Here is a 26,595-nt window from a genome sequence, read left to right on the forward strand (position 1 = left end):
TTTCACACCTCACAGAACATTACTTATTTTGTACATTCAGTACCTGGTGTTGCTAGGAAACAAATCCAACAAGGGCAAGGCGTGTGTCTACTTTGTTTACAGACACAGTGTAAGCAAAACAACACATAGAACATGGTAGATATTTTTTTATTGTTTGATGAGCCGGGATGCACAGATTTGCAAGTCAGCTGGCCAAATGAAAGTCTCCAAGAAAGTCTGTTTGGAAAGAAGTCATTAACTCTGGTGCACCACGTAGTTTAAAAACACTTCAGACCAAAACCACCATAGGCTTCGAGAACCATTTGTGCTAATGTGGTGATGTAAAATATCCTGTGTCCACCAAATTGTCACATGCTCTTCACATCTCACCTGATGAATCACCGTCCCCACTGAACAGGGGGCAAGATCGATCAAGCCACATGAAAGTCAAGGGGACGGGGTCTGATGTTGATCCTGGGTGCCCCATCCCTGACATTCTACCTCCCTACCATTCATCCAGAGAAGACAGATTTCACCTTTTTCCTATTATATTTTCCTACAATTAATCAAGTCTGTCATCGACTACCTTTGAAAAGCTGAGCTGAAGACTCACGAGCTTGCAGTTGAATGACGGGTGTGGCAGGCTCTCCTGTTCAGAGTGCTGGGATAAAGAGTAGCGGATGGCTTGCAAGCATTTTTCTCTGGACCAAAAAAAAAATCTCACCATGCCAACCACCTGCTCCCTCTCACCCTTTTCACCAAAACTATGGCTGACACTGAAGTCAGACAATAATTGGGATTTTCAAAATACATAGGCTCATCCTTTTAAAACCTTTGAACAGCAGAGAGATGTATTTTCAAACAATAGCTAGCACACCCTGTGCTATTTTGCTGAGCAAAATAATGTTCTTACCCAAAGACATTACTAATGCCTGCGCTCTATCCCTGTGTGTCTGGCATAACAAATGGAACTTTGTCGGTGTGACCAAACGAAACTCTTGGTTTATTTGCACAGGGGCTCTTGTAATCCAGGAGGAACCCTAACTGCTTACATTGCTGAGGACTTGATCCTCTGTTTCTAGCTCCCAGGTGTTGAGGCCACAGGAGTATACTGAGGTTTAAGGACTTTAAGATGGGAGTGGTCTAGATTATCGGAGTGAGTCAATGTAATACCAGGAGTCCTTATATGAGAGAGGCAAATGACCCATTCAAAGGAGACGTGAGCATACCTGATATCAAAGCTGTCAGGATGCTGACAGTTTTTTAAGAAGAAAAAAGAAAAGGAAAGGAGGAAAGGAAGAAAGAAGGAAGGAAGGAAGGAAGGAAACAAAGAAACAAAGAAAGAAAGGGATGGGTGGGGGAACACCTCATAGAAGAAGTAGTAGGGGAGATAGGATGGGGGTTTGTGGACGGGAAACCAGGAAAGGTTAAAATGTAAATTAAAAAATATCCAAAAAAAGGAAAAATAAACAAATATTTATTGCAAAAGACAGACAGACAGAAAGACAGACAGACTTGATTGAGACCATTCTGGAAACCACAGGAATAAATTCTTCCTGTCCCATGGTTTTAGCGTCAATAGAACCAGGGAGTGGATGTGTTCTTTTAAATCAAGTCTATTGCAATGTAGCAATAGGGAACTTTTACTCAACAGAAACATAGTGTCAGATATGTCAAATCACTGACATAGCATGCTCATACTGCTATTACTACTGGAGGACCAGGACCACAGACCTCTCTGTGTAGCTGGATACCCAACAGGGAAAAGCCAGATGTCAGCTTCCCAGACCGCCACCGTTCCAACCCTCCTTCAAGGTACAGACATCTGCCAGGGACAGAGAGCTGGGTCATATTAACAAGCCATGGCCAAAGACAGAACCAGGCATGGTCTCCAGTTCCCCGTTCTCCTGTGGCATTTTTCAAATGAAAAACAGACAAGAGCCATAAAGGGACCTGAGTTTGTGAGAATAGCTTTTAATTTAAAACTATCAAAGCAATAAATTATCCATCTCTTTCCGTTACAGGCAAGTAGTCTCCCAAACACTTGAAGTAGTTTCCACACCAACCGTGACTAGTGCAAAATAAATAAATACCAAGTCTTCCAGCCACCAACAGTAACACTGCTGAGCAGACGGGCACAGGTCAGGCTCAGCCTCTGTGCAAGCGGAGGAGCTGAGATCCACACAGCCTTTCCACATGCCCAGCTGGGAACAGAATACAGGACACGGGGAGAGGGACCACAAGAGAATGTTGCCTGAATTGAAAGCAGTATGCCCAAACCTCTGCCCCAGCTAACATCCACCGCACCTGGAGAATGCTGGGAAAACAGCTGCTAATCTACAGGGCAGCTCCGGAGCAAGGCCAAGAGAAGGCCACTGGGGGGCGCACTGCTTTTGCAGCTGAAGGGGGGTGGGGGGGGGTGCTTAAGCAAAATAGCCCCAGAAACTACAAGGCTCTTCTTGTGGTTTCTGGGCCTTGTCCAGTGCTTCATGCGCCCTCAACTCCAGCAAAATCATCTGTGTTGTTTTGATTCAGAGCCTCTGCAGGGTCCTGTCTCACTCATGGGATTTCACTGGCGACCTCTCAGTGCAGAACAATAATGGCTGGGCCTTAGGCACACTTCTGAATTGCTCAGTAGCTGTGCTAAGAACAAATGACAGTGGAAAATTTAATATTAAATTACCATCACATGCAGTCAACATCATTTGCAACAGTCGTTCTGCTTGTTGAAGCTTTCCAAGTATTAGTGTGCGTTTTATGTATATGGAACAATCTTAGTATGGACTGACCAAGTCCCACCAGGCTAGAGAGCTACAGACTCTGCCACCAACTATAAGGGTGATGGATTACAGAGGACTGTGCTGATTAGGTTGTGTGTGTTTGTTCGGGTTCATTTGACTCAAGCTAAGATCATCTGAAAGAGGCAACCTCAACTGAGAAAATGCTTCCTTTAAGATCAGCTCGTGGGTAAGCCTATGGGACATTTTCTTGATTAATGATTGGTGAGGGAGGGCCCAGCCCAGTGTGGGTGGTCCTGGAAAGCAGGCTGAGAGAGCAGTGGGGAACAAGCCAGTAAGAAGCACTCCTCCACGGCCTCTGCCTCAGTTCCTGCCTTCAGTTCCTGCCCTGACTTCCCCTCCTGGTGGAGTGTTACTTTATAAGACCAAATGAACCCTTTCCTTCCCAACTTGTTTTTGTTCATCGTCTTTATTACACCAATGAAAATCAAATTAGGAAATCCTGGTGGCATCGAGTAGGTGGCACCCACCAGCTTCACAGCACAGACCTTGTTCTGTCCCCTGAGATACTGCCCTGACAGGCAGAAGCACATTATATCTAATGCCATCCTCTGTTCTGCTCATGTCTCCTGGCAACCCCACAGACTATGAAGATCTGTGATGAGATCCAGAAGCCATGGCATCTATGACGATGAAGACACCCTTTCTAGGACAGACAGCTTCGGCAGCACATATCTGGGGATGGGACTAGCAACAACGGAATCAGGATTTTAAAATATTGTGCATGTCAGAGCAAGCTGAGAGGCATTCTGAGACTTTTCCAAGAGGGTGGCATACATGGATTGCTGCTTTTGTTTGGAGGGGGGCAGTAGCAAAGGGCCTCATAGACTGAAAAGTTTTGAGTTCAGGGTTGGGGGGAAGTGAGATTACCAAAGAAAATAGATCAGGAAGAGAAATGGGATGTGGACCAATGATGTCAGCAACCTACAAGCTAGAATAGCTGCAGACTCCAACACTGAAACTCCTGAGTGACCACCACAGCTCATGTCTGATTCTGGACAGAACCACAGAAAAATAAACACAAAATGTAGTGGCCAGACAGAAGGAGACTTCACAGATTATCTGGTCTAACCTCCTGGTCCAGAGACAAGGGCCCAGCAGCAGTGAGACTCAGGCATGTGACACAGAGATGCTGTCAGGACATAAGCACACTTGTAAGTCTTCAGCTGAGGTAATGGGAGCCCAAAGGGATGCAGGGGAAATGGCAGGCACATTCTCTTAAAGGCTTGGGAAAACAAGCTCGTCGATTCCAAAATACTGAAGGAACATTGATATAAAATGTCATTAAAATATGATTCTTCCCAGATTCTTCTCATTCAGAAAAAAAAGAAAACCTATACCAAGCTGGATTTCTGACTTGTTATTTGGGTATTTCGACCAACTGACAAAACAGATCCATTTTCCAAAGACATATTGGGAGTCTACACAAATGGATATCAAAAGATATTTACAGGAAGAAAGCTCTGTCCTCCACACAGATGCCTACACATGGAGAGAGAGCCACACAATCACGCCACATCTCACACAAAAAGACTCCTAGCAGGTGGGTCAGCAGACACAGCCCACGTTGTTCCAGTTGTGGCCACAAGCATCCCATTTACACACGTAAGATAAGTGATATATCCCACTGGTACTCTAGAGCGGCTGGTTTGCCTATACCAGGAGACACATGCAAGCACATTTCTAACGAGAAAGCAAGGCACTGCCCACGCCGGTGCGTCCAGCTCCTGATCTGAGTGAAGAATAGCACATATACAAAACTTTGCCATGAATAGCCCTTGTGTTTGTGAGGCAGGGAAGAGGCAGTCATTATCCACTTTCTCGAAGTATGTCTTGGCATCAGAAGGATTAATTTGCTTCTTCTACCTAATAAAATTAAACGGTTTATAGCCTAAAATCTTTAATGTGGATTTTACAATGTTGAGCTTGCAAAGTTTTATAAAAACTTCTTATTTTGTCCAAAATATATATACTATCTCTGACCACATTTGAATTCAAACCTCCTGAGAGGCCCCTACCCACGTGAAAGGCCTTTGCTTTGTAACACTGCAAACCAGCCACTGAAGGCCAGTCATTATCCTACCATATGTGGCCCTATAGGGACTACATTTGTAAGGCTGCTTGGTGTGTGAATTTCCACTTCGGGGTAGGGGCGCTGGTCAGGGACACACAGGACAGAGACTTAGGATCTCTGAGCCAAGCCTCAAAGGTACCTCAGTGGGACAGTGTCAGAGAGAATCATGAGCTCCCTCCCGTGATGTCATTTATTCCCAAGTGGAAAACACAACAGGTAAGTCAAGAAGACAGGAGCACTCTCTAGTGGGGCCTACCACGTTCCACCTTCTGTTCAGTAGAGGTTCTTCAGAATTAATCAAAGCCTGCTAGAAAGAGGGGAGGTGTCACCTGACCACCATGCGGATGAGGAGAATGAGGCACAGATGGAAGGACTGGCCCATAGCCAACTGAGACAGCACCCAGAAGCACCCAGGCCCGTGGCCCTGCCCCACAGCCCGGACTTACACGGGGACTTCCTTGAGACAGGGCCTCAGGGTTTGAACTCTGACTGTTCAGACTCATCCCATCCCAACCCAATGTCTCTGCTTACTCAGCCCATTCTATTTCTATTTCATCATTTTTTTTCTGCAGTTTCTGCAAAGATCAATCAAACAAGCACACATCAAGCAGACAGCAATAAATCCTTTCCCATCTGATCAATAATCTGAACTAGAGACTCCAGAGGCTGGAATTTGATGAGAAGTAGTAAGAAAATTATGGAGAGCTCTGGTTCCTCTCCACTGCACATCCACAACTCTGCTCTGATCTCAGACCACAGCTAGGACCCTAAAATGACACGGAGGGAAGGCCCTGGCTGTGCAGCTGCAACAGAGGTGTTTCTGCAGCTTGCATCCTTAAAGCGCCCCAGGTTGTACCATGGGCCACAGCAGATAGACAGTGAGGGCAGAGGTGAAACTGGCCCCAGAGAAGCAGAGATGTGAAAACACAAGAAAGTTCAGAGACCAAAATATCAGACAAACCACAGGCATCTAACGTGATCCCAGGGAGTAAGCAGGAGCTTGGGAGACCAGTTATTTAACTAAAACAAAACACAAAGCTTTGAGGGAATGCCCTACTGAGGAAGAGATCCCATCTGCCCTTGGCAAAGCACAGTGACAAGACTTAGGCACCTGGCATCAAGGTCAAACGACACAGACCCACATGAATGCCAGACAGCACTTAAGGGGCCACAGCTCAGCTCTCTGTACTTTAAAATCCAAGTGGGGAACTCACTTTTAACAATTGTTCCTGAGTTGTAAGTTTTAAAGATGTTTGCCTGCCTTTTCCAAATATGCCTAAAAGCAGCTATTTGGCCTTTGAACACCAATCCATCAGACGTACAGCAGACTACAAAGCTCTCTCTCTCTCTCTCTCTCTCTCTCTCTCTCTCTCTCTCTCTCTCACACACACACACACACACACACACACACACACACACTCATACGGTGTAATATAAAGTTTGACGTGATTTAAATTAAAAATAGCTCTCACCGCAGATGTCCTAGTGCACAGAACTTACTGTGGGAAATGAAAACACAGTGCCACCAATAAAAGCCAGTCCAGGTTTTGATTTCCTATGTGGAAAAATTTTAAAAGTGGGCATTTTTCTCACTGTGGGGGGCCCTCACTGGTGACCCCCCCAAGTAGAAGAGAGGGGAAGACAGTGCCTCTCTGAGGGGCCGGTGGACAGTGCCTTTGCTTCCGCCACTCTCTCCCTGAACAGTTACAAAATCTCCCAGGACAGAATATCACCGCCAACAGAATTTTCTCCCCAGTTCTTCTCCAGAAGGCATCGAGTGACCACGCTCTTGAAAGGAGCAGTAAATACCCATGTAGTCCTCCATCCGGCTGTCCCAACTTTTTCCTTTATTTTCCTTTTTTTTTTTTTTTTTTTTTTCTTTTTGGCAAATTATAAAGGTGTATGGCTTCTTCTCGCCAATTCTTGTGAGGTTTAGCTTGGTATCCTGCGGTAAAAGTACATATATCCCAGGTCTTTGGGGGGCCTTTCTGAGGCACAAACTTTGTGGTCATTGTAGATCACCCATCTGAAAACACAGAAGTAGGTGTGGGTTTGTGTCAGCAATATCCCCAGGGCAGGAGAAGGCGCTGTACGCTGTGGAGGGGAGTCTCCAGTACCTCAGATGCTTTAATGTGAGGCCAAACACAGTATAAAATGAACAGAATTTTGGTAAAGAACCGCCCCCACCCCCCCCCTGCCAGGACAGTGTTTTTAACCCCAGGCTGGCCTCAAACTCCATAAGTAGCACAGGATGCCCTTGAACTGTGCACCAGTAACTGAGTAGTTAACTGTCTAACTGAAGCCCCAGTGTTTGTGTTTGTTAAACAGTTGAGCATACAACATGTCAGACACACGTGCATGCTTATAACTGTAGTACTCAGGAGGCCAAGGCAGGGGAACTTCAAGTTAAAGACCAGCTAAGACTACAAAACAGGTTCTAGGCTAGCCTGAGCTACACAGAGACTCTGGTTTAAAAAGCAAAGGTGGTGGGGTGTATGCCCCTTCAACCCACTATGAGAGGCTGCATGGTGGCACTCACCTTTAATCCTACCCAGCACTACGGAGGAAAAGGCAGTGGATATGAGTTCAAGACCAGCCTGCTCTATAGTGAATTCCAGGCCAGCCCAGGTCTACATAATGAGTCCCTGTCTTAAGACAAAACAAAACAAAACAAAACAAGGCAAAGCAATGTGGGAAGCAGAAATAACATAAAAACACCAGTGCGATTAGTAAAGTGGCTGAGCTCAGGAGGAGCTGGACAGCATAGCTATCCACTACCTTCTAAACGACTCACCGTCCCTCCTTCTTGATATGGCAAACATAATGGCCACTCATTGTAGATGTTCCCATGTGACTGATGAACGCAAACAACTCATACACTAGGGAAAGAAAACAATGCCGTTACAAGGCAGCAGTTAGGAGCCAAGCATGCTTCTGAACAGAGCCTGGGGCCAACAGGAGACTGGCTGACTATGCAGATTCACCATGCCATATGGATCACACACACTAGAGTACACACACAACATGGCACATGCACACATGTACATACACACACGCACACACACACACATTCATACACACGCAGATAGACACACACATTCACACACACACACACACACACACACACACACACACACACACACACACACACACACACATAATATGGCATGCCGCTCAAAGTACAGCAAGCACTGCTGATGCTAAACTTAAATATGTGTGTGTGCGTGCGCATGCATGTGTGCTTGCAATCCCAGAACTCAGTAGGCTGAGGCAGGAGGATGCTGAGTTTAAGACTCTAACTCAAAAATAAAAAGGAGGAAAATGAAGTCAGAGCATAACCCTGAAGTTTGTACATTACTCTTATTTCCAGCAACCTTACAATGCCTGCTTGTCAGCTCTAAGGCTATCGATAGAGTCATTGAGGTTTTCTACATGCAGGACCATGTCACCTAGGTACTTGTATTGGGTTGAGAAAGCTTCCTTTACCCCTGGTTTGCTGACTGTTTTCCCTCAGCCTTACCATCTCAATCAATGGCGATCCCAGTCTTCTAGTAACTTATGTCAAAAATCTCGATTAGCTCTCTCGCTCCTTATATCTTGCCAAATCACTAGTAAAGCCAGTCACTATGTCCTTCAAAATATATCCAGAAGCCAGCCATCGCAGCCTTCTCCACTCATCCCCCTGGCTCAGGGTCACCAGGGCCCTATTCAGGACTGGTTACAAGTCCCCTAACTGATTGCTGCCCCTCCCTTCTCCCTGACAATTTGGACTACTCTGGGCATGGCTCCCAAAGTGGTCCTTTCCTATCTTTGTTTATTTGCTTGTTTGTTTTTGCTTTTAGTGGACGTCAAACTGCGGTTGTTATTGTTCCCAATACCCTCTGGTGACTCCTACAGAGCGCCAGAACCTCTGATTCTCGCAACAGCCTATGAGATGCCCTGACCTCTTCCCATCTTTCCCATCACTTCACTAAGTTACTCTGGCCCCTAGTAGGGCCTCAAGCACACCCAGTGTGCTCTGCCCTCAAGCCTCCACACCTACTGTACCTTCCAGCAGCCAACGTTTTTCTTCAATCCTCACATGATTCAAGGCCTCTGCTCTGGTACCCAGAACCACCCACCTTATAAACCCTCGCCTATCTTCCACCTCATGCCACTAGGGCTGTTGCTTCACCCTGCTTCGATTTCCAAACAACACCAAGTGCCACATGATGTCACATACTTATCTACCAACTGTTAGCTCAGTCTAGAACACAACTTGACAAGGACTTTGTCATTTTTCTTGAGATACTCTAGTCATAGAGAACAGTTATTTTTATGAGATGTCTGAATATTTTAATAAGTGAAAGAGGCAAGTAACCCCTCTCATGTCCACACGTGTTTCTATAGCTTCTTACATTGTACACAGTTTTATCAACCTCATACCAACATGTAAATTTGGGCATACCCTGGTAAATCAATATTAACCGAAAATCAATCATCTGCTAAGTTTCTGTTGCTATCATATTGACTGGATGAAATGGAGTCCTAGTTTAAAACTCAGAAGCCAGAAGAAAGACTTGCAATGACAGTCATCATAACTGGGATTCAGTTTTCAAAAGGGTGATCCGGAGATTTTATATTTGTCTCCCCTCCTCTAAGCCTCCCTCTGGGCTAAGAACCCATTCTACCTCAATAGGCAGGAAATGCTACATGGGAACCTTTCCTTGGCACCAAGCAGCTTTGTAAGCAAACCTTTTTGGAACAATTCCATGTCAAATCGCGATTTTTCATCTGGAAAGACACAATGCTACTGTCTCCAAGTGCAGCTCCCTATAGGTGTTCACAAAGAGAGGATAGAGTATCCCCGAGGCTTATCTACCCCACCAACTATACCCTAAAACAGTATCGTCAACAGTTCAACAGAGCACTGAAGGAGCAGTCCCCACCCCAAGATTGCTCCCTAAAGCTTGCTTAGACTGGTTTCTTATAACTATCGAACACCACATGTCCAACGGTAGCAATGCCCACAATGGGCCAGGCCCTCCCACACCAATCAAGAAAATGCACCACAGTCTTGCTTACAGAGGCCAATCCCACAGAAGAATTGTCTCAACTAAGATTCTTTCTTCGCAAATGACTGTAGCTTGTGTCAGGCTGACATAAAACCAGACCACAAGGCACTCTCTCCTCCTCAGTTAAGAACTAAATGCATGTACATACCCAGGATCATAAAAGTTTGAAGGTTAGTGTGAATCCCAGGCCCGTAATTTAAATTAACTGTTTATCAATATAAGCAACTTTCCCATGCATTATTCAAAACTTCCTACTAGGGGCTGAGAGCAAAAGAGAGAAGAATCTCTTTCAACCCATTTGCACAAGCTAAGTAGGCCAGAGATGCAAACTGTTCTCTGTTTCCAAAAAGACTGAAATGACTAAAGCCAATAGAAAAGCTACCATGGTTCTTCTCCCAGTCCCCTGAGATCCTGTCCCAAAACAGCAGCCTCACCCTGCACATCCCTTCCCAGACAGAGAGAAAACACAGCTTGAGACAAAAAGAACTAGCTCAGAAATGTTGACTTCCAACAGAGACACACTCAAAGAGCCTGGAACAGTTTGCTGTGCCTGAACAACTGCTACAGCCGTCCATCTGCAAAGGGGTAGCCCTCTGAACAACCAGGCTCAAGCGACCTGTGAAACAAGCACTCTTCTTCCACACAAAACTTGCTCTGTGTGAATGTTATGAAAATTATCTGTCTTTCCGAAGGGAGAGGGTTGTTTTTGTTTGTTTGCTTACTTGCTTGCTTGCTTGCTTGCTTGCTTGCTTGCTTGCTTATCACATGGTACCACCACCATCCCCATCCATCCAACTTAATATCAACTGTACTCTATACTATTTGAGAAAGCAACTGTCTGATAAATTCTGTAAAAGTAACTTTTATTCTCCTGATAAACTGTTGTCTCCCTGAGACATTCTGTTTCAGTCTGCTAACTCAGGCCTACTCCTGGAAACTTTTAGCCTTTGGACAATCTTATCTAAGCCTAGAATGTTTTCAGCCTCTGAGACTTACTGCTGAATAAGCTTACCCTCTCCTATCTTTCTGAATTCTGGCTGGCTGATTCAACTCAGCTGTTGTGTTTCAAATTCCTCTCCAAGCTGACTGATTCAATCTGGCTTCTCTCTCTCTCTCTCTCTCTCTCTCTCTCTCTCTCTCTCTCTCTCTCTCTCTCTCTGCCTCTGCCTCTCCTGAATTGCTCTGCCTGACCTCATAAGAACTCTGGCAATCTGTTTTAATCTTCTGGTTCCTTCTCATGCTCTCGCTCATTTTTTCTTCATCCATGTTTAGTTTGGTCTCTCTCTGCAACCGTTGTGGTCTCTCTCTGTGCCGTTGTCCTGATAAAAGTTCCTTCATCTCTCCCTCTGCACTGTTCTCTTGAGGAGCTTTCTCCTTCTTCTCCTGAGAGATGGGCATATCCTATTCTGTCAAATCTTTTTCTGATTTGTCACTTTAACTGCCATTCAATTCATTTCATTTCAAACATTGGTGCTTCCTTCTACAAATCAACTTTACCTTCATTGTTTGGGATTAAAGGTGTGTGCTAACGGCTGAGCCACACGCAATTAGAGAAAAAAACTTTTTTCAGTAAATAACACAATCTCAGGGTTCCCAGTGTGACTAAATATAATGCAACAAAATTCCATCAAAGTTTCAAGGTCAAAGAGGTTGAGCTTGAAGGTCAAAGAGGTTAACGCCATTTGAATGTCATGTGGAGTAAAAGGTCACCCAGAGATCACCCAGAAGTTAGAGATCTCATGAGTCAAAGTCCACCCTGTAGCCTGATTTTGTTCTAGTGGGAGGAGAAAAAGAAATGAGGGGAGTGTGATATAGGTGTGAACATGACTGTCAAAATCTGAAAGTACAACGTCAGGGTTGTACTCTAATAACTCAAAATTACCCATAGCAACGACACTAGAGTAAGCCGCTGCCTCCAGTCTGAAGGGTCAACTAGGTTCATCTCACCACTTACTGCTGAAGTCCCAAACTTAAGAAGCTACTGCCAAGTTGTACCTTTTGGCTAATAGAGATAAAAACCAGTTTCTGTCCCATGGGACCCACATGTTCAAGGATGCAGTGTGAACACATCTGTCTTTCATCAAACCCAGGCAAGCTTACCCTAACCTTTCTTTGTTAACTTGTCCTTGCCCAGCATCCTGGGCTCGAGCTGTGACTCAGTAGTAGAGCTCTGCCTGGTGTGCACAAGGTCCTGGGTTCCATTCTAAGCACTACAAAGTAATCAGTCAACAGGAGATAAGAGTGAATATCCTAGTTATTCAGATGTGTTTATGTAGTGGCAGTGTCTGGCTCTCCATCAATGAGCTAATCTGTGAGGTATATTCACTTCACATTTGAAAAAGTCATGACTTCACCTTCTTGCAAATCACACTTTACATGTCATTACCAGTCAACCCCAGCATCAGAGCACCTGACATGAACCCACTGTCATAAGCAATTACTATACACAACCAGCACCAGTGTTTCCTGAGGGCATGACCCCAGTCTGTACCAAAAAAGCTGGTAGACGGTAAGGCCCAGTGGTTCACTCCCATTGCCTATACTACAACACCTTTGGCATTTGCATTCCAATATTAACAGCTCACATTATGTTACTGTAATTACAACTGGATACCTCAATCCAGTTGACAGCATCCAGACCCTTTGAGACAGAGAGTACTGACACTACCCATTTAAAGTGCTACATATGCTCTTCTGTACCTGCCCACGCTCCCAACGGTCTTAGCCATGGAGCCCAGAAACAATAAAAACCAGGTGCATCAGCCACAATAACTCCAAGAACAAGCCACCTAGCAATTGAGATTGCTTGAGATTTCCCTAAAGGACCAAAGACAAAACTAACCCCAGCATCTTAGTCTGTTACTCAAGAGAGCTAGGTTTTCCACACTCTCCCATATGTTCTCCTGACAGCTCCAGTGACCTGTGCTTGTTCCGGGGCAGGCCAGGCTGCCACACAATGAGAGTATCTGTGTAGGGTGGTTAGCAGTGATGGAAGAAATGAAGCCATTGCTATGGTTGCCCATTCCTCAAGGCAGGACTACCGACAAGTGTCTGGAGTTCTCTGTCAGAGGGCGCTGTCTCCTTTCGCACAGTTTAGCCTATATGTTCCAAATTACTTTCTTTAGTTTCATTTCTCTTGTTTTGTGGCCTAAAAGTTCAGAACTCCAGTCTCACTGAGCCTGCATGAGTGTCAGAAAGCCACAGGCTCTACCCATAGTGCTGAGACGCCATCTTCTGAATAGAGTCAGGGCATATGCTTACGTATGAACTCCTGTACGTTTGTCTCTCTGTTCCTGGGAACGGAGTCTGGGGCTTTGTGTGCTAAGCAAGCTCTTTAACACGGAGCTGTATCCCCATTCCCCATCCTCGTTATAACGCTTCAAATTATGAAGATCATGTCTCTCCAAATGTAATAGTCCTCAGGCATCTACAGTTGGATGTAAACTAATGGGCTCCAGATTATTTCTTTTAGGGGGTTGACTATCGCTCAAGGTGGGAGCTCTGAAGTCCGGGTGCCCGAGTACTGAGCAGATGAAATGGGTGTCTGCTTCCTGGTTGAAAACTCTCAGCCGCTGTGGAAGCCATCGGAGCCACAGCAGCAGTGCTGGAGGGGTGCAGGCTTGGAGTAATCACGCATAATCATACGGTAATTACACCAGCAATCAGTAGGTTCTTTAAAAAGTTAAACACTCATTAAGCACGGCATAGAATGGGGATGATTTTGTTACAGTTACGTTACCCCGATATTGCTTTTAGGGAGTGGTTATCAAGTAAAGCTCAGATAGGCCAGAATAAAGACTTGATTTCCCCGTCTAGAAAATGTTCAACACTCAACAGAAAATGAGGCACTAGGTCTAAAATTCGAAAGGCCCAGCAATAAGAAAGCATGATGAAAAGTGGGCTTTCACCTCCAACCCAATCGGAGACATGAACATAGATGGCAGGCGTGAAACACGGAGAAAGGGAGGCATGTGATGGCAGCTTAGCAGCCATTGGATCTCCTCCTCCTGGTGAGCAGGGAAGGAGGAAGCAAGCCTCTGGCATGCAAGGCTGTGACAAGAGCTGCCTCCTGAAGGCTGATAGTGACACTGCTTGCTCGGTCAGAAAAACAGAAGCACCTGTCGGTTCATTAGCCACGACCCAAAATGCTTGGGACCTGAAGTGCCCAAGATTCCAGACATTTTTGTTTTGTTTTTAAATATTTGTGTATGTTGGGACCTAAGATCAAACAGAAAATTCCTTTATGTTTCATACACATTTCTTAAAACTAGCTGGAAGGTAACTTATTTCCAGAGTGCCTGCCTCTGACTGTAACCCATCCCATGAGCTCAGGTGTAAAATTTTTCACTGAGACATCACGTCAAGACTCTAAACTTTCAGACTTGGGATTATTTGGTATTCTAAATGTTTAGGTGCTGAGCCTACAACTCTTTATAGCCCCAAATATTCTAGTTGCAGCCTCTGCACATGTCCTCCTTGAGCCTCTGCCTTGGCAATAATCACTTCTGAGTCAGGTGCCTAACTTACTGGGTGCAGTGTTACGCTAGTGTGGAAGATTCTGGTAGCCACTCTCCACCTTCTTACAGCTATGTTACCCTAATACTGCCTTTCAGGGAGTGGTTCTCAAGGAAAGGCTTCATTTCCTATCAGGCTTCTTGAACAGTGGAATATTGGGTACCCTACATTTCAAATTGGGCAGGTTTGAGGAGAGCCCAACCCTTTGCATTGCTGACCTGTTTTGAAGTAAGATTCTACTGTCCCAGACCACATCTGAACCAGGCTTTCAGAAGGCTCATACTGCTCTCCTCAGCACAACTTTGAGCTGCCCTGTATGGGACCAACAACTTGAATGGATATAAGAGTCAGACTCTTGGAACCTGAGAAGGCTGGGACAAACCACTCTGTGTATGCCATAACCAACATAACTGAAGGGAGACCCTGAAAGCCATCTTAGGGCTGTTGGGAGAGCCTGTGTGAATGTGGAACTAGAGTAGAAGCTATAGACAAGATATAGGCAACAAATTATGGGCCCTGAGCCTTGTGTGTTTTTCTCTATCTCTAATGTGCCTTCAATAGCTGTGGCGCTTAAGCATCTGAAGTCCCTCTGGAGTTACACCTGGAGGCTGGCCTGGCAAAGTAATCAGAATCTCTCTCTCTCTCTCTGTATGTTATGAGATGTTCATCTTTTTCCACACACACACACACACACACACACACACACAGAGAGAGAGAGAGAGAGAGAGAGAGAGAGAGAGAGAGAGAGAGAGAGAGAGGAGAGGAGGAGGTTCTTTCAACTACAGAAGCCAAGGAGACTCACAAGGTTCAGAAAACTCTGAACTTACAGGACTCACAAGCTACGCCCTCCTCCAAGGTTCTAGGGCAGTGAACAACTTCTGTGAAGAAGAGATTCTTCAATGGAGCCTCCTACAAGTTGTGCTCCAGGGATGCAACTTTAGTGCTCTAGGAAGGCACCCAGAGTGGGATGGGAATTTTAGTGATGCAGAGTGGGGTGCAGCCCCCTTTCCTCACTCGTATTCCTGGTAAGTAATCCCAATAAACTCCCAGGTTGTTTCTGGAGGTCATGTGACAGGGAGCTGCAAAAGCCTTCAAAGTTTGCCTCTCTCCCTTGAAAATTTAGTCTAAAAAGAAGTTTAGTCTAAAAATAAAATAAGTGAAGGCCTATCACAGCTCATTACATAAATTATATTCTTCTCTTTTTCTGTTTCCATGTGTATAGTGTTCAGTGTGGGTGCATGTGGAGACCCAAGATAAACATCAGGATTAGCTCTTGATTGCTTTTCTGCCTTAATCACTGAGAGTCTCTCAATCAAATCCAGAGCTCACCTAGATAGTGGGTTTTGCTGGAGGCTTGCTCTGGGGATCCCTTCTCTCTGCCCTCGAAAGTTGTAATATAGATATATTTACTAAGTACCTTTTCAGAGGATTTCTAGCAACCCTCCATCCCCACTGACATCCTCAACTCCATGATCTGATTCAAGTGTCTTAAAAGATGCTTGAACACACTTTCATGGTGTTCTGCAAGGGTAAAATTCAACATCTAGAAAAACCTGGGTATCCACCATTGTAGATGAATAGGAAATTTGGAAGAGTTGTATCTTATTCTTTTCCAACTTAGCTAAAATAAAGCATTTAAGTCAATAAATGTCCATTTTATAGATGAAGAAGGGAAAGACAGGAGATGAAGGGAGGTAGAATAGGAGGAAAGAGAGGAGAATAGAGCAAGTGGCCAAGTTCTGAACACGAGGTGATGATATCATGGGTTCAGTGATGGAGGGGAGATTTCACAAATAGGGATTCATCTGACAAAGGCCTAAAGCAGGCAGGAAGAGAGGATGGTGGCTGAGTGTGGTGATGTGGTACAGGCTGCAGGAAGAAGGATGCAGAAGTAACAAACATGGTAGGCTGGGTTGTGACTGTAGAGCATGTTATATGGCAGTCTAAAAAGCTAAGTGTCATTTGACAGGAAATGACAGTCCAGGAGGAGGATCTCATGATGGTAAGACCAAGGGTGATGGATCTAAACTTGTCCCTACCACCGAGGACCTGTATGACCTTAGAAACAGTACATACTCTCCCCACCCCATTTTCTCACCTGTGAAATTGGCTACAGTAAGAATTCAAGGAATTCTTGTATACAAAGTGCTTATGATAGTGCTATCCAGCCACTACACAACATTTAGCTACTGAGAAACAGAACCAGTCTGCCTGTGGCACCATTCCTCACCATCTTGGAACAGCTCTTCAGAAAACTACCAGCTGTTAGCCTGGAAATGGGAGAGTCCTGGATCTAAGATTGCTTCTCTACATTCAAAGCATTCCTCTGTGAATATTAATGCTTCTTTTGGCCTAAGCTGTCATGCTTCATGAAGAAATTGGGTTGGAATTGTAGCTCCATTGAGAGAGTGCTTGCCTAGCTAAGGCAATGCCTTGGTTCAACATCTAACACACATAGAAAGGAAAAAGTCTAAACTGGTACCTACACACTCTCTCTCTCTCACACACACACACACACACACACACACACACACACACACACACACACACACACCAACATTCCTGTAGCATGACTCTACATTATCTAGATTTTTATCAAACCATGGCAGCCAAAGAGGCGGGATACACCATATATGAGAGGACAGCTCTATACTAAGGTTGACATCAGAGGTTCCAATACACGGAGGGAGGGGAAGCTGTGACTGAAACATACTCATGACTGCTGAGGTGATGCCTAGGGCTGGGACTTACTTCCAGACCCATCCTTGACTCTGGGCCCCTCTGGCTTGGCCTCAGACATGATGTTTGCATTCGCATTGTTCTCCATCTCGATGACAAAGTCACTGTCCTCTTCAAACTCAGGGTGGCTGAAGATCCAGTCCAGTGCTCTTTCCAGGTTATGGTTCTGAAGAAAGGAAGTTCACAGTGCACTCAACATTCGGGCCTCATCGAGTTCCGAACATCTGCACCAGATGTCAAGCAGCTAGGCGAACTGGTGCCAAATACTTCTGAGTCAGAGGCTTGGACACTGCCACTCTCCCACCTATACCCTACCCCACTGCAGTCACCAGGAAGTGGTTCAGAGCAGCACATCAGCTATGGAGTCTCCACTTGTCTTAGCTCAGCAGTGCTGCAGGCTGGTGCCAATGACAAGGGTGTAAAAGGGAAGAGGTCAGCATTCGCATGCAGCCCTTTCTGCAGCCAAAGTCATTATATGCACTATCTTTTTGACCGACTGCATCTTCTGCAGATGATTCTGTGAGGTGAAGATGCCAATGTGCACACTGGGTCAGTGCCTCCATGTCTTAAGTACTGGAAGAACTGGAGAACAGATGACGCCTTAGCTAATGGTCGCTTTAATGGAATCCCAAATGGTTCAAACCAACCCATCATGAAGTTATTTCTACCTTCCCCTGTTTGTGACAGCACTAACAAGCTAAAGGATTTGTTTGGATGTAGAAACTTCAATGATACAAGTAGGGCTCAAGAGAGCACCCAAGGGGGAAAATCTCTGGTTGAAATAGTTTGAGAATTTTAAAGGGAAAATTCCCCTGACCTGACCAAAACTCACTATGACCTCGGCAATAAGTCCTAAAAGGAACCTGGTCAGCACAAGCAAAAGGGCCTAGGAGCAGAATGCTACTCAGAATGAATTCTGATGTGACAAGGGAGGGTAGGTTTGAATGTACTTCCCTAAGTATTAAACTGATACCTATAACACCCTGTCTCCAAATAAACGGAGATGTTCACAACTACCAAAAGAACCTCTTCTCTGTAGAGGGAACCAGTAGTAGAGAACTCTGAGACATATTTTGATAACCTCGGGCCTATTTGTCCAAGGTCTTGATATCAAAAAAGCATGATTTCTCATCTTAAGAACTTTCTTCCCAAGCCAGAACCTTGGCACCTCTTTGCTCTGAAGGTCATGCTCTAAGCAGATCTGTGAGCCCCACTAAGGAACACTCAACGTCTTGATCACCTTGCTCAGTTCCATATCCCCTTACACATAAGTTGACCACCTGAGTCCCTCGTTCATTCAGTTTAATTTTGGGTATACTGCGTGCAAATGAATCTTCAGGAGGTGTGATGGGACACAGTCAGATGCAGATGATGTAGAATGATCAAAAGGCCTTGGGAGATCTCTGTTGCTAAAAACCAAACTGAAAACCACCTCCAGTAAGGTCAGTAGTCCCAGATTCACAGTCCCCAGTGCTCACCGTTGCTTGTAGAGCCTGTATCGCCTGACTGCGCTGGAATCCCATGGCAGTGATAATAGCTACGATTTCCTCAGGAGGTTGGTTGTCCAGTCCGGTAGCACCAAAGGCAGAGGCCCCAGCCCCTCCATACCCAGGTATGGCCAGTGGTTCAGCAAAATCTGAGGAAAATAATTATACTCAAAATTTTCTGGGTTTTGTCTTGAAAACAGACATTTTAGGAGTAATGAGGGAAAATACCTACAAAGTTGTAAATCAAGGGATCTTGTGAAAAGCTAGAGATATATGTCAAGTTAACAGAACTGGGAAGTCAGAAAGCCCATAGATCAGATGATTTCCAAGCAGAGTTTCCAGCAGGAAAAACAGCCTTCTCAACAGTGGTGCTAGGGTAACTGGCTATGTGCATTACAAAACCATAAAGATAGATGTCCCTCCTCACACCACAGGCAAAATCAAATCGAGATGGATCATTGTCTTAAAATGGGAACTAAAGGTGTTCATTTAATAATTAATTTTAATTTTCTTAAATCAAAAGAAACCACAGGCACCAGAGTCTTTGTGACATTGGAGTAAGTGATAATTTCTTGTGTACAACACAAAGTATAACTCATAAAGTAAGAAAAAGTTTTGCCAGACTTCATCAAAATGTAAAAGGAATCTATTTAGTAGAAAGAATTAAAGAAGGGAAGAGATAGCAAAGCAGAAAGATACCTCTGCAAATCATGTGTCTGAGAAGAAACCTGTGTCTAGAACTTAAAAAGAACTCTTAGAGCTCAATAATAAAAAGGCAAATAACTCATTATATGCCCAGGATCATTAATCACTAATACCTTTTAAACAACAGTGACATACCATGGTATGGCCAGGAACCACTCTAACAAAATCACTAACAGTGAGAATTCAGAAAAACTGGGCCCCTCATCTGTCATGAGTGAGAGTGCAACGTGGTTCAGCATTGGGTAAAACTGTTTGACAGTTTTTAAAAAGTTAGACCCGGAACTACATCAGTTCTGCTCAAGAGAAACAAAAGTATAAATCCACACACATAAGAAAGTGTGTGTTTACAGCAGCACTAATAAATGTCAAAATGAAGAAACAACCCAACTGTTTATCACCCCATGAGGAAAGGACAAATGAACTGTGGTACAGCCATACAATGGAATACTAGACAGTCATAAAAAGGAGGTACCATTCATGCTACAGCATAAAACCCTAAATATATCATGAAAAGCAATAAACCTGGCACAAAAGGCCTCATGCAATACAATTAGATTTATATGAGTTGTGAAAAAATAGGCAAATTCCTAAGAGTTGTAGAATACACATAGAGTAGACAATGAACGTGAGGTACTGGAGACACCGAGGGCATGAGAGAGACACCTCCTGTCTATAGCATTTCTTTTGGGTGTATAAAAATATTCTAGAATGAATTAGCTGCCTAATTGTCAAGTGACTAAAACTCATGTGAATACACACTTCAGATGGGTGGACATGGCAATGACACCTTCAAAAGGGAGGTAAAAGAAGACACTAAGGAATGGGCCTCACTTCTTGGGTTTTCTATTTCCAGCTTGAAATAGACACCGCTTCCTTCTAAGGATCTTTTGGTCGACAAACTGTGTACATGTTGAAGGGAGAAGTGAGTTACACCGAGAAAGCTGTTTTTAGAAGAAGCCTAAGACTGTGACTTTGCCCAGACTACAGGAGGTTACGATCATCTTTAGGGACACAGCACTGGGGACATGAACACAAAAGCACTCTATGCTGTCACCTACCAGGCTCTTCCATGTGCACGATAATCCAGTTGAAGGCCACCTCAGCTCCAGTATTCCCCGTGAAGTACACAGCCTTCCTGCAGGCCTCCAAAGGGAAGCCCATCTCAGCCAGTTGCATCACCGAGGACTCATCAATGTCTGAGGCTGCAGAGCACAGCAGAACATCCCAGGATGAGAAACGGAACTGTGTGCTTCTTCAACCCACTTATCTACAGACTGCCTGAAAACAGGTCCATTTTGTTGGGTCCTAATTTGAATTCTTCTTATGCCATCTAACTACTAAGCTATTCATAAAGAAGAAATGGTATTATTACCTTAATTTTCAAATGAGGAAACTGAGGCATATAGTGTAGGGAGTGAATTGTTCCATAAGGGCCACTTGAGCATTGTCATTGGATCTACATTTGTTATTCATTCAACTTATAAACCCTTCCACCCAGGAATGGCTGCAACTGTCCAGCACAGAACAATACATCTTTGCTAAACTACCACAGAAAAACCTGTCACGTGGTCTAGAGAGATGGCTCAGCAGTTAAAGCACTTACTGCTCTTCCAGAGGACCCTGGTTCTGTTCCCAATGTTCATGTAGTGGCTTACAACCCCCTCTGCCTCTAGTTCCAGGGAATCTGACACCCTCTTCTGGCCTCTGTGGGCATCAGATATTCACATAGTGCACGGACATGCAGGCAAGACACTCATACATATGAAATAAACATGTCTTTAAAACATAGCACACTAGGAACAGATGTAAGACACCAAAAGCATTGTAAAAGATACCTACGGTCTATCAGCTGGTTCATCAAGCGGTCTGGAAATGAAGGGACAGGTCATAAGTGAGAGCTAGCCATGGCCAATAGTTTTAGAAAAGAGATTCCCAGACCCTCTCACTCCTGGTTACCCCACACACACCACCTGCAAAACACAGTTCATTACAGTAATGAGGGGAAACAGCAGGCTCTGGGCACTTAGATGCAAATAAAACAGGAAGTTCTGACAGCTCAATGAGTTAAAGAATTTTGATCCTTGCATGTATTTCTAAGGACACTGTCTAATTGCAAATCAAGGGTTCTGGCCTGAGCTTTATTGATAGGAGCAGTGTGAAAAACCACCTTGGCCTTTTTTTGCTACTCAGTATTGCCTGTCTGTAAGCCCTTTCAAGAACCACCTGCCAACAGGACCAAAATCAGTGACACAGAGTGTATACGTCATTCCTATGTATCTAGGATGATCTCACAGGGAGCAGATTAGTGGTGGAACACAGTGACTGTTCCAGGCTGGTGGAGGAGAGAATGTCCTTCCAATAGGGCAGTGATTCTCAACCTTCTTGATGCTATGACCCTTTAATACAGTTCCTCCTGTTGTGGTGACCCCCAACGATAAACTATTTTCATTGTTACTTCATAACTATAACTTTGTTACTGTTATGAATTGTAACGTAAATATCTGATATGCAGGATATCTGATAATGTGATCCCTGTGAAATGGTCATTCAACCCCCCAAGGAGCCGTGACCCTCAGGTTGAGAACCACTGCAGTAGGAGATGGTACCTTTTGAGTCATCGGGAATGACTATGGGGGGGCTGATGTCAGGAAGCTCCTCTTCCCCTGGCTGCAAGCCCCTGGCTCTGAGATGGCTGATATCTAGTAGATCTGGCATATCAATAGAAACATCTGCAAAACAAAAGATTGTATTCACTGAACCCTCCAGACCCACACTGAGATCATCATAAACCGGCTTGTGTTCACTGCATGCATGTAGATCATCATAAATCCGCTTGTGTTCACTGCATGCATGTACGTAGGCAGCCTAAGGGGCACTGAGCACAGCAGATTTGTCAAGCCACATGAGAGGTTATTGGAGGGCTCAGGAGAAGGGCAGAGAGTGATGGGACAGAGGTGCCACTGAACAGCAACAGATCAGGTAAACCAGAGGTCAGAGACCAGCAGCCCAGGGTATCTGTGGCCAAGACACTCCATCTGGTGTTCTTGAAAAGTTGACAAGATTTAATGTTAAAATTTAGACTTCTGCATTCCAAATACCACAAAGCTGCAGCACATTCTCCTCTGTTAACTGTCCGAGCTTCCCTTTAGCTTCTATTCTGGACAATGGTAGCTGCTGTGACCTTTTCACACTGACCCCACTGCTCTGTGCTGCCCCAAACATGAACATCATGCTTGTGGGAAAGGACGTCTTTCCAACCTGTCACAGTGGAGCACAGTGGAACCCTCCATGAGGTTGGAGCTCTCCTTTCCTGGATGCTGTGCCCCCTTCCTTTCACATCTGGATTCGAAACTCCTAATTTATACTTTTTCTCAAATCATTGTGATGATGCTGTTATAAATCATAAAGCTCAAAAGAACCTAGCTGAATCGTAAGTGTCTTAAGCACCCGTGGGCTATCTGGGAGAAAAATAAAACCCTCATGCCTCAGTTGCTACTGCATTTGACTTACTCAAAAGCAAAATGTATAAGCCTAATAACAATTAGTGCTGCGCCTATGTAAACAGGAACAGAAGTGAGTCTAAGCACATCTGCAGGGCTTTGTCCTTCAGACCTGGAGAAAACTGCCTCCAAATGACGTCAGATTTGTAAACCCTATTAAAGGCAACAAGGCAGGCTGGGCACAGTAGCATATGCCTGCATATGTAGAACTTGGGAAGTGAAAACGGGCTCATCAGAATTTCAATGTTAGTCTCATCTACACAGTGAATTCAAGGCCACCCTGGGCTACATGAGTTGCTGTCTCAAAAAACAAACTAAACAAACAAATGAAACCACAACCTGAAGACAAAAACTAAGATTGAAAAGTTAAATTCTAAGGACCACCAAAACTAAACAAAACTAACAAAACAGATACAACTGGTCCTCGAGAGGAAAAAAATCCAGGTCCTATCTGGAGATTCCGTTAAACTTGGTCTATAAAATCTGACTTCATTTTTGTTCCTCCACAAAAACTCAAAAGGAAAAAACAAACAAATAAACCAAAAACCCTGTGCACAGCAGTCCAAAGCCTGAATGAGTCAAGATTCTCAAGGATCTCAACTCTCTCAGAGACCAGTGGAGAACGGAATGGTCAGCACCCTGCCCTCACACCCTCTCTGCTCCCTAAACCCTTCCAGCAAGAAAATCAAGGGTCTCCTGGACATGGGGAATAGCCCAGCACAAAGGATGATCAAATGGGCATTGTGTGCCCATGAGCACCAGGCTCCCTAGGAAATAACTCTGGCTGTTCTTCCTCCTTTCTCCAGGTCCTTTTCTACCAGTGTTTGCCTGACTCTTAAGACTTGCATCGCTTTGTTGGACAAGTGCCCAAACACACATCTGTAAGAGGCTGGCAAACAGTTTGAAGTCCTTGCTTGAGGAGCTATACAGGATGAACTATACATCCTTCCACAAGCCTAGAGGTCACTTAAGACCGCTCATGCTCAGCCCTGGTGGTAGAGGAAAAGGTCTTTATGCCTCGTCTGGAAACGAATCCTTCCATAGTGACCTTGAGTATTGATGGGAAGACAGTCCAATGAGACCCAAACCACATCCTTCTTTCAACTGTCCAAAGCAAATGTTTCCAAGTGATTGGCAGGAAAATTTGTATGACTTAGATAAATATCACATACATACAGCACTGCTGTATCTCAGAGGCAGAGAGGGTTGCTACAGGGAGGTTATACCTCCAGCTACCTACTACTCCAAGAGTGGTTTCTGGACTGGCAATGCTAACACCATCCGGTGGGCTAGCAACACGATCAGCCCACCTATACCTGCCAATCGGGATCTGCATTTTCCATAGATCCCAGGTGACTTGTATGCAGTTATGTCTGAGATGTGCTGTCACGAGGACTCTACTTTCCCTCTTAGAACCTGGTCCTTCCAGAGCTCAGTGGTGAAGGGGTGGTTAGCATATAGTGCTGCTTATTGCAGTGTTTCTCCTAGACTGTGAGTCCAGAGAAAATGGGAGTAACAGAGGGAACAATGGGCGGACGTGACGGGTGCAGACGTTCCCACAGACTCTTTCACATGCCATGTCTTGTTAGGGGCTCACTCTACAGTTTAAGCAAGAGCATGCAAGGGATACCTACCAAATTTTCGGGGAACCCAGTCAAGACCAAAAGTGAACTTCTTTATCTGCACTACCAAGTATTCAGGGAATGAGGCAAAGCGAGATGTTCTGGGAAACACAAGGGGAGGAGATCAATCAAACAAGGCAGAAAGAAAGGCGATTGCAGTCCCTGGCTCACAGGCAGCTCTGTCTGGGGCTCCTGGCAATGCCAAGGACTGCCCTGTGAGGAGGAACCAACCGATAGTCAGTACACAGATACTCGCGCACTCCTTCGACCTCCTGGCTTCTCCAACAGAAGATGCTGACTGTGGGACACAGTGATCATGGGTGCAGCTATCTCACTCAGTGACTGCTTCGCTGCAATGCTCTGAACGGTGCTTTTAAACCACTTGGATTCCCAGCATTCTTGCAGTGCTCTTACCTGTGTATGTATCTGCATGTGTTCTCAGTCGAGCATGCACTGTGCCTGTGACATTCCCTGCATGGTGCAGAGAAGCCAGCCTTACTCCCACTAGGCCTCACAGCCCTGGACTGGTGCAAGAGAGGGGTTGCCAGAACTTGGGTTGAGGCTGACCATTACAGAGTCTCTTTAAATACCTGGATCCCTGGTAGCACGAGGCTGACAGCTAGCTCTGTTGTGGGGTAATCATCTAAGCTATCTAAATTTAAGCCTTACCTTTTAAATAATTTTAGTTTATGTGTATGGGTGTTTGTTTGCCTGTGTGTATATTTATGCACCACGTTTGTCCACAGACATAAGAAAAGGAGGTCATATCCCCAAGAACAGGAGCTACCAATGGTCTGAGACACCGTGTAAGTCCTAAGAACCAAACCCTGGTCCTCTGCAAGAGCGGCAAGTGTTCCAGCCCCTGAACTTGACTTTTTTAAACTAACACAGTTAATTCTGAGTTCTCTTCAAACTGAAATATAGAATATTCTGGGCTTGGGTTTATCACTTTTTGCACACTGACTATTCAATTTGCACATCAAATCCATGCCTTTCTCAGTGCCGGAATCCAGCTCATTCAGTCAGCAATTATCGTCTTTCCAGAACCTCTTTCAACTTGGTTGTCTATGTAAACAATGGGCCACATTGTTCCTCAGCCTTTGAGCTAAAATCAAGTATAGACAATGAGCCAGAGATGGTCCCCTTTACAATAGGGCCCTTTAAAATAAAGACTCCGAGCTTCCTCCTCCAAACTGAACTTTGTGAATCAGAGCCATTGCCTTCTATGTGGTACACATCTTTCCCCAGAATGAACAAAGCAAATGCCTGTGGATTGCTGCCCTCTGGTGCAGAATAGTAGACACAGCACTGGGCTGACCATGGGCAAAGAGAAAAGTGTGGCTTTAAGTCTTCAATAGGCTCCTAATTTACTCAGGATCCGGGTGGACCACTGGCCCTCCTGAGGCTCTCTTTATATCTAGAGATGAACTTACTCATGCATCTACTGCCAGGGCTGTATAGTGCTTAGCCACCCTAGAGAAAACCCCTTGACATACCGGACAGGGTTGTACTGAGGAACTGAAGTGAATGCCATCAGCCCTAAAGTCTTGGACACTGAACTGGTCTGTCACTGGCCTGTATCTTCCCCCAGACAAGTTGCATAGCCTGCCGAGTCTCAAGTTCTTTGTCACAAGAACAGGCCAAATGCAAGGCAGCTGTGAGAGGTCAGCCTTGAAAGGGCTGATCTAGGATTATCCTGGTTCTCCAAAGAAACTTTAAGTCCCTCCAATTAGATTTTCTGGATGTCTGAGAACTCTAAATAAACATCATTCTCATTTAAATGAGGCCAAGACCTCCAGTTTACAGAAAGCCAACAAAATTCACCTGCTATTATGACATTTTCAACTGATGAAAAAGTTATCTTACAACTGTAATGTGGGAGTGTGTGAGAGAGAGAGAGACAGAGAAAGAGAGAGAGACAGAGAGAGAGACAGAGACAGAGAGACAGAGAGAGAGAGAGAGAGGGAGGGAGGGAGTGAAATTCATGTATATGTCGGTCAAAGGTCAACACTGGGTGTCTTTCTTCCTCTCTCACTCTCCACTTTATTTTTATGAGACAGTCTCTCAGTCTACTAGACATGGAGCTCAGATGAGACTGGATAGCCAGTGGGACCCCAGAATC

General features: G+C 44.8%; 1 protein-coding gene across 2 annotated transcripts in view; it reads right to left on the reverse strand.

Annotated features, from left to right (window-relative positions):
- Nucleotides 1–1,933: 1,933 nt before the first annotated feature.
- Usp13 (ubiquitin specific peptidase 13) overlaps nucleotides 1,934–26,595 on the reverse strand; it is a 103,814-nt gene continuing 79,152 nt past the window's right edge. Inside the window, exons 14-21 of one of the 2 annotated variants that reach the window (XM_032898534.1) lie at nucleotides 24,486–24,574; nucleotides 21,958–22,080; nucleotides 21,191–21,217; nucleotides 20,410–20,553; nucleotides 18,638–18,795; nucleotides 17,172–17,325; nucleotides 7,646–7,730; nucleotides 1,934–6,877 (exon numbers count right to left, since the gene is read on the reverse strand). In XM_032898534.1, coding sequence (XP_032754425.1) covers nucleotides 6,784–6,877; nucleotides 7,646–7,730; nucleotides 17,172–17,325; nucleotides 18,638–18,795; nucleotides 20,410–20,553; nucleotides 21,191–21,217; nucleotides 21,958–22,080; nucleotides 24,486–24,574 — 874 coding nt within the window. In that variant the 3' untranslated portion in view covers nucleotides 1,934–6,783. Of the gene's footprint in view, nucleotides 6,878–7,645; nucleotides 7,731–17,171; nucleotides 18,796–20,409; nucleotides 20,554–21,190; nucleotides 21,218–21,957; nucleotides 22,081–24,485; nucleotides 24,575–26,595 lie in introns of both variants that reach the window. The other variant, XR_004387385.1, reaches the window with a different exon arrangement.

Source organism: Rattus rattus, chromosome 3 (genome assembly GCF_011064425.1).
Source record: "Rattus rattus isolate New Zealand chromosome 3, Rrattus_CSIRO_v1, whole genome shotgun sequence".
Lineage (NCBI taxonomy): Eukaryota > Metazoa > Chordata > Mammalia > Rodentia > Muridae > Rattus > Rattus rattus.